Below are 8,449 nucleotides of genomic sequence, written 5' to 3'. Positions count from 1 at the left end.
TCCTGCTGAGGCAGACAACACACAGAAACCACACAGTGCAGTTCCAGCAGCACAAAGAGCAACTCTGACAAACACCATGTAGTTCAAAGCAGCAGAAAAGGTGAAAGTTGTCCAGAGGGGACAAAAGCGAGAGGTTTTTCTGAAGAACTTCACACTGTTAGGATTGTTGGACTTGAGCAAAACTGTCTTCCACACTCCTAAATCCAAGATTTCCTTAGAAACCTATTCTCCCGTGAGGCTAGCTGCAGCCCCTGTTAGTCTGGTGGAGAATCTGCAACAGAAGACTAATTCATGAGCTGCAGGAGAAAGGCTGGGACATCAATACAGCCACAATCACACTGGTGCAGCAAGGAGATCTGTCCTTGTCCTGGATCTTCTGACTCCTTGCAGCTCATGTCAGATATGGGAAGTGCTAGCAGGACTAGGCAGCCTGGTATCCAGTTCACAAAGAATGGACTACCCCAAGACTGCCCTGTCTTCAAGTTCCTCCAGCAAATAACCTGCCCAAAAGATTTAACACGAGCGTTGCCACAGAGAGAGAGAGTATTTGTCAGAGATCTCACACAGAGACCCCAGGAGCAGCAACTCAGGAAGCTGAGACACTTTATTCTTCCACAAGACAAAGTGTAATGACTATAATGACATGTCCACCACCAGAAGATTTTCAGTCCCCACAGCACAAAGACATGCCTGTATCCTGCTGGGTGTTGCTTTCTCTAGAAATACCACGCCCATTTTTCCTTTTGGGGAAGACTGGAATGAATTTACTGCCCACCTGTCCAACACAGGGAGAAGAGATTGAAAGCTCAAGATGTTTAACTTATTACATGCAACAGACATGAATCTCCCTGTACAAGATGGCTCTCTAGAGAAGACAAAAAGATTGCTGCCATTTTTAAATCTTACAGAGCACTGGCATCTATCTTAGGTGACTTCATTTTGCTGCAAACACAAACAGTAACATTTACCTTGTTTGTCTTTTGCCATTAAGAAGCTGCTGTGCAACCGAGGCACATTTGTCTGCATCCTGTGTAACCAGCCTGAGGTGTCGCAGTAGATCATTGTCTGGAAACTTCTTAATTTCTGATTCTTCTATCAAAGCCTTAAAACTGATGAGACCTTTTAGGAAAGATACTAAGTTAATAAAAGTTTCCCTTTTTGATGGATTTTAAATGATAAGGCTAAAGAACACAATATATTAAATATACTTCAATGTCAGTTATATTTTGTGTTAAAGTGATTTACAATCTTCTCATTCAGGGCCAGCTTAGGATATTTTCTGGGACTATAACAGCTAAAATATTTACTTTAGAACTTGAAATTATATATGATTTCTTTCGATTGTTGAATAAGACAAAAGTTGCTATGGCTCAGAAACTAAAAACTGAAAAAATAGCCATTTAAAATGTGTTGCAGACAAGAGGTAAGATACTGACTTTTTTTATTGTTAATCTTTGCCTCCAGAGCTTCGTTAACGTTGGAAGCCCACTCGTTGTAGGACTCAGCTCTCATCTTCAGGGCATTCATCATTGGGTAGAGCTCCTCCAGGGTATAGCGGTACCTGCAAGAGGCACAACATTCAACATTGCCAACAACAGCCAAGGGAGAAGGGAGGAGCATCAGGATGTGTTGGTCCACGCAGCACAGAAATGATCTACTGTGCACCCCAGGTTGTACCATGAAGATCTACAACCAGACTGTGTTGCTCCTAAGACAATTTCAACACCCAAGAAGCCATTTCAATGGTACAGCTGAAGCAAGTGTGAAACTGTCACACGACAAGCTATGCTCACGTGGGTCAAGGATGCACCAGACAAGAAGAAAGGAGAGATGATGACAGGAAGGAAAGCAAACAAAAGCAACACAACACTACTCAGCAAGGACTGGATGTAAGGGATGATGAGCTGGTTGCCATAAATAAAACAGCAAACTAACTTATCCAGCAATTTTTGTCATTATAGAGCAAGAAGAGCTGAAAGCTGAGAAGAAAGAGTCTTTGTAGACACACACAAAACATGCATTTTATTTTGAAGGCACTGTATTTGCAAAGGACTGAGAAACAGCACTGAGACTAGTACCATCGACTGAACAGAGCAGGCACTATGCTATCAAACCACAATGCCTAACATACAATAAATACATCCAGAACACAGTTTTGTTTGGTCTCTAAAGCTTACCCCAGTTTGTATTTGTAGGTGGGACAGGAACAGAGATCCTCAACGTGGTACAAGCAGACGAGTAGCCCAGGCTTGCATGGACAATAAACTGCAGACATGAAGCAGGTGGTTTTGCACTTCAAGCACTGTCGCTCATCGTCAGGAAACAGCTCAAAGGCCACTCTCTCTGAGTCAGTCACTCCCTGCAAAGGAGCACGTTACGTCACTTCAGACTCTAACAGAGAGGTGATTATTGAAAGCTAAAACATCAGAAGCTAAATTCAATGGAATAATGAAGTCTAGAAATATGACATTAAAACCAGGTAGACAGAAATCATGGGTAATAAAATCCCAGATATTCTGACTGAATTACTGAAAAAACAAATTGAGAGAGACATTCTGAGCAATATTAAAGGGCAGATGCTAAAACAAGATGCACAATAAATGATTCTTTACCCCAGTGGGCCTCTGAAATCAACAGTGCTCCTCAGGAAGGCACCCTGCAGCTCTCAGCTGTTGACAACACAGCACAAGTCCCAGCACGTTTTCACGCCACCATTTCAACTGTTCCTTCGTTCAGTACTTCTACAACTCACCAGTTTATCAACCTTCTCACGCAGCATCGTCTCATCTTCAATCATAATAGCCATGTCCTTCTGAACCATAGATGCCACCACAACATCCAGGACGTCTGCCTTGGAGGCCATTTTACAGATCATCTCGTCGTGGGAGAAGACGCAGTAGCGGTGCAGCAGCCGGTAATGCTCCACGCACTGGCGGCCCAGCGGCAGCTGGGGGAGCAGGGGACACGTGGGGTCATGTGGAAAATCACATCCAGAGAACACGCTGATATGCTACTAACCAAAAACTACCCAAGACAGATCCTTCTAGCAACAATATTTAGAATTCTGAGTGTAGCACTAGAGAAATCAAGCCCCTGATTTCCTGTAAAGTGCTTCGAACTCTTAGAGTGGGCACTGTGGATGGAAGTTGTTTAGCTGGGCTCACAGGGGGAATGCACTATCCAAAAAGAGCCTGTAATCAGGGTAACTAATTACTAAACCACAGTGGGCTAAGGAAGGCCCAACCTAAAAATGGACACTGGGGAAGCATCAAAAAGAAGAGTCCATAAGCTTGCCCTGTTCTCATCTTTGAGGGATGTCCCATCACAGGCAGGCTGCTGGGCACACTGGACCTTTTTCTCCAGTGCTGGCTGTTCATGTAGGACATGAGCTGTGCTGCAGCATGAGAAATTGCTGACTCCATGAACCATCACAGTCCCTAACTAACCCCAGGCAGAGTAAACAATTCATTATAAGCCAGGCAGGTTACTCAGCTTTATTTCCAGGCTGGCACTGGCCAGGCAGACAGTGATGCTCAGGTTACGATGAGCCTGTGTTAGAGTCCAGAATGAAACTCATGGAAGGGCAAAGGGAAAAATCAAACCCAAACCAACTGATATGTGGACAGAGTCACAATGCAGAAAGCTTTCTTCCAGTCTTAGTTCTCTCCTACTTCTAAGTCACGTTTTTTAAATCTCACAATATTTTTAGATGGGCTACATTTACAAATAACAAAGACCTTTTTGGGGAAAAAAAAAAATAATCAGGAGTAATTTGACATAGCTGTAGTTTCAAAGGATCTTTCTGAGATCAGGCAACAGTGTGTCTAAGGAATCTGCTGGGAAGGAGAAAAGATTACTTGTAACTCTGGAGCAACTATCCTCCATTTGTTTTCATTTATAAAAAGACAAATAACTTAGTGAATGACTGAGCTAATAACTGCAGTGTATGCCTAACAAAGTGCTGGTCTGTAACCCTTTTGTGTGAACATGAAAGCTTTCTGTTCCATTCTCATTAAGATGTTCTTCCTTAAAACCTACAGCACCTCTGCTACCCAAGAAGATGTACTCACATCAGATGCAGTTATTTTTTTTCCCCAAAAGCCCTATCAAAGCCTTTAATGGTTCTTAATGTGTTAAATGTATCACATGGTTTAACCACAGAAGCTGAAGTAGAAAAGTCCTGGTCACCTTTGTTTCTCAGCTGTAGAAAGTACCTCTGAAGAGAATTCCCAGTGCAATAAGCAGAAAATTTAGTTCCCAGCTCTTGATGATTTGAAACTAATTTGGTGTCACACAAGGAGGAGATTCTAGCAGCACTGGTGCTTCTCTCATTCCAGCCATGCATGGGACCTTATCTACCTCCTGCTGTAAAAAACCTAAGGAACCACAGAAAGCCTACAAGTCACTACCTGGAAGAAACACCTTCAGCAAGACATTATGCTTCCAGTAGCAGGCTCCTCCTCATCTGGGGACTAGGTTTGTGCACTAGCAGTAAGCTAGTGCTGTACATCAGCTAGAAACAACTCTGGAACTGCTTACTTAATGAAAAACTGGTTTTGGAACATACCCAATCAACTGTGCAGAAGTTCACAGCTTCAGCAAAATTGAAACCCTGATTGAAGCCACTGTGATAAGCTCTTGGAAAGGTGATCACAAACTCTCCAGCACACTGATTGGTTCGATAAACCTAGGAGGAGAACAGACACACAAGCATTGAGTCAAGCCTAAAGAGAACTGAGGGCTGCAAAGAGACTACAGATTTCCAGTTCCTTGTGACTTCTAGGATGACTTCAGAGTTTTAAAACAAACCTGAGAATTACAGCTGGTATTTGGTAACTTGTCACATAAAGCCCTTCAAAGCCAAGTGCTTTCACTAAGCCACACCTGCACTCTAAGCTGCTCCAAGTCCAATGTCTGGGCTTTGGGCACTTGGTCACCTCTGTGTGCAGCCACCTCAGGAAAGCACAGGCACAGGCACAGGCTCTCTTCAGCAGGCAGCTGAAGGGGAACAGAAACCTGGAACCTACTCAAAAGGTCATACAGCTGTAAGCCTAATACTTCTGGCCCTATACAACCAGCATGAAAGCAGGCAGGTCTTTCTGCATCTTCCAATTCTGGAGTCTCTCAAAGCTTAGCAGACACCACAGATTTTGCTACTTGATTTCCAGATTTTCTCTCCTTTCTTTAAGTCCCGAGGTCAGCTAGTCTAAAGCTAGTTAAGTTGTAAAGGGACATAATTCCCATGAATAATCTACTATGGAATATGATGGAAACTGATGAAAACTATTTTTAAACATTTCAGAACTTATCCAGCAAAAATAAGAGGATGTGGATGACAAATAAAGGAAGAATGGGGTTTGGCTCCTTGCCAGCAAAAAAACCAGTGTCAGATTAGACAGACACAGGAGGAGCTCCTGCCATTGTGTCAGAGGTGGAGAGTAAACCTTCCAGCTGTGACACAGCAGCAGACACGTGTGAAGGTGGATCTCCAGAGAAGAGTTTGCCAAGCAATTCCAAAAGCAATGATTCAATTGCCCATCTGCTCGTACTGGCAAACTACACCAGACAAGGAGGATGCAACACACATGGAAACTACCACACATCTCTGTAACAAATGTGACTACAGTTATCAGCCTGGAAGCAGAATTCAGTGCAAATGAACTGAATTCAGAGCAAATGGTAACAGAGTCCAACAACATACGGGCACTCCGTGGGCCATCAAAGTGTTGGGGTTCATTATGGTGACAAGCTGGTGCAAGAGATCTGGCTGAGATTCAAACAGCTCTGGAGCAAGCTTCTTCATCACATCCTCCAGCTGTTCAGCTGCATACCCTGGGGCTCCATACCACGTTTTAGGCTCCCCCCTGCAAGATTATTAAAAAAAGTTAAATATAAGCAATCTTGTAAATTACATTTTCAGTCTTCTGCTTTAAAATACACCCTGTCAAACGCAGGGAATGACACCAGGAAGGAATGCAGACTGTACACCTTTCTGAATCATTACATTTTATGCAGGTCCCTCCTCCAGGCCCAGGTTTTTATGTGCCTGTATATCTGAGCACACACTTAAAATACTCTGTGGAATTAAAAAAAAAAGGAAAAAAGGAAAAAAAGACTGAAGAAGTCCTCTGTAAAATTCTGCTGAATCCAGCACAACTTCAAAACATAAGCTACTTGTCCTTCACTGTGAACACAAACTCCCTCTTGGATCTAACAGTTCTTTTTATGCAGGTCCCTCCTCCAGGCCCAGGTTTTTAAGTGCCTGTATATCTGAGCACACACTTAAAATACTCTGTGGAATTAAAAAAAAAATGAAAAAAAGGAAAAAAAGACTGAAGAAGTCCTCAGTGAAATTCTGCTGAATCCAGCACAACTTCAGAACATAAGCTACTTGTCCTTCACTGTGAACACAAATTCCCTCTTGGATCTAACCACCAAAGCCAGTTCTTTCTGTTTTGTGCATAATTGCCATAAAAGCAACGTACAGAAAGTAGAAATTAAACTTGCAAATTATGCAAAAGAAATCAAGAAAAAAAAATAGCCCGAGTAAGAATGAAGAGCTTCTAGTAACAGCAGAATGCACTGCAAGGCAGTAAAGACAACCAAGGTTCTGCAGATGTGTTCCAGCAGATACTGCCTCAGGTTTACAATGAATCTGGCTCACTGCAGCACAAAAATGAAAACTCCTCCCAACCCCTTATCATGAACAAAGTTAGAGAAGGTATTTAGAGAAGAAGACAACAGACAAAGCACCTTCTCCCAAGACTCCTGAAGAGCTGGCAAAGTAAAGCTGACCAAACAGTGGTAGGGTTTTTTTCACGAATCATGAAGCAATTGGAAGATTCCAGAAGAAAAGAGTGAGGTATGAATCCAGAAGCATATCCCTCATTCCTAGGGGCTTACTCCTGCACTCAGACAGTACCTCTGTCCTGGTGAAGGGGACAGAGCAGGACTGTGGAAGGGCAGTTACACTGGCATCACAAGGAGCAGCACAAGTAGAGCTGTCACTATGCAGTGCTGAATGACTATGCAGCCCTGGCCTGCTCATCATCTGGGAATAAATCTACCAATTCATGAAGACCAGCCACAGATGCAATTAAAACCAGTCCTGTGTCCTGACCTGATACTGGGTTAGTCAAGAATCCTGCTCCTTGATAGGTGATGAGTGCCAAGGAATGGATTACAGCAGTTATGAACTAAGCTGGACTTGGACCAGAACACTGACACCAGAGAGCTCTGGACTTCAGGAGAACAGGTACCTGAGGATATGGTTCCAACAGACGTGTCCAGGGTCAGCCTCATGAAGGCAGCAGGCAGGAGTGGGTGAAGGTGACAGCTCTTTCTCCACTGCTACCTCACCCCTCCACATTCCTGCCTCCACAAATACCAGCACCAACGATGGCAATTCTTGCTCTGACCAGGACTGACATCTTATTTACTTGCAAGTATCTTTAAAAGCAAAGATCTGTTTATTTTCCTTTTACCATTTCAAGAACTAACACAGGATTTAGCCATACAGAGGAACCATTGCCTTCAACCCTAGGGAAGGCCTGCTGCTGTGGCCTGGTTCACTTGGGACTCTGCTCAAACACTGCAGCAGAACACAAGCTCCTCCAAGGTACATGGGCAGACTGAAGGTACAATGCCAGCCCTGCTACTTCACAAGAACGAGTCCTGCCTTCTGCAGTCTTTTCAGAGTTTAGAGCATTGCCTCTTCAGCAGCAGGTCATTAAGATTTTTACAGCCCAGAACAGTATTAACCTCAACTACACATGGCTCTGGATAGGCTAAAAACCCCAGACTTGAATCTCTAAGTTGAAGGGAAATACAGAAGAATATCTGCAAGTGAAGAGACACCAAGGACTTTCATGCTAGAGGATGAGCAAGTTAAAAGCAGGCAGGGCAACTTTCACACGTGTCTGTAATGTGTGTCCCTGGGTGTGCACATGTGCACTTGGCATCTTTCTGGCCTTCACTGCAGCCACTAATGCAATGCAGGACAAAGCAGAGAGGCCATAATACCTTTCTAACAGCAGTGAGGGAAGCTCTCCCAGATGGAATGAAGCTTCTACTGAAAAAAAAACCTAGCCAGTCCTCTCCTTCCCTCAGTTTTCAGCCTGACTGACCCAGAGAAACAAAACACAACCACAGGCCCAAAAACAAACAAAAAAAACCACCCCACAAACCACAAAAGGGCAGGGAATGACAGGGAAGATGATTTTTATCATGTAATCCTGATCACTCATTTACTTAGCCACACTCAAACATTTGTTTTAGTAACACCAAGTACTAAGAAAGCAAGCAAATAAAGTCACTGACTGCTTGGACTGTGATACAACAGCAGCAACTTCAAGGAGCAGCAATTGAGTAGCCAAAGACATTCACTGAGTAGTAGCTGGGATATGGTTTTACCATGTTGCTGGAACACGTATGTGAACAAGGAAAGGGA

The 8,449-nt window shown here is 43.5% G+C and overlaps 1 protein-coding gene across 1 annotated transcript in view; it reads right to left on the bottom strand.

Moving 5' to 3' along the window:
• The window catches only part of KDM5B (lysine (K)-specific demethylase 5B), a gene marked incomplete at its 5' end in the record, with an annotated part of 22,928 nt that overhangs the window by 5,047 nt on the left and 9,432 nt on the right, over positions 1-8,449 (bottom strand). The window contains 6 exon segments of the mRNA XM_008943157.1: positions 969-1,119; positions 1,437-1,561; positions 2,178-2,359; positions 2,753-2,947; positions 4,568-4,687; positions 5,702-5,864. Of these exon segments, the coding sequence (XP_008941405.1) occupies positions 969-1,119; positions 1,437-1,561; positions 2,178-2,359; positions 2,753-2,947; positions 4,568-4,687; positions 5,702-5,864 (936 nt within the window).

Source organism: Merops nubicus, unplaced genomic scaffold (genome assembly GCF_000691845.1).
Source record: "Merops nubicus isolate BGI_N331 unplaced genomic scaffold, ASM69184v1 scaffold16646, whole genome shotgun sequence".
In the NCBI taxonomy this organism is placed as follows: domain Eukaryota; kingdom Metazoa; phylum Chordata; class Aves; order Coraciiformes; family Meropidae; genus Merops; species Merops nubicus.
The sequence above is the reverse complement of the archived record's forward strand: the minus strand, read 5'-3'. Positions and strand labels throughout refer to the sequence as shown.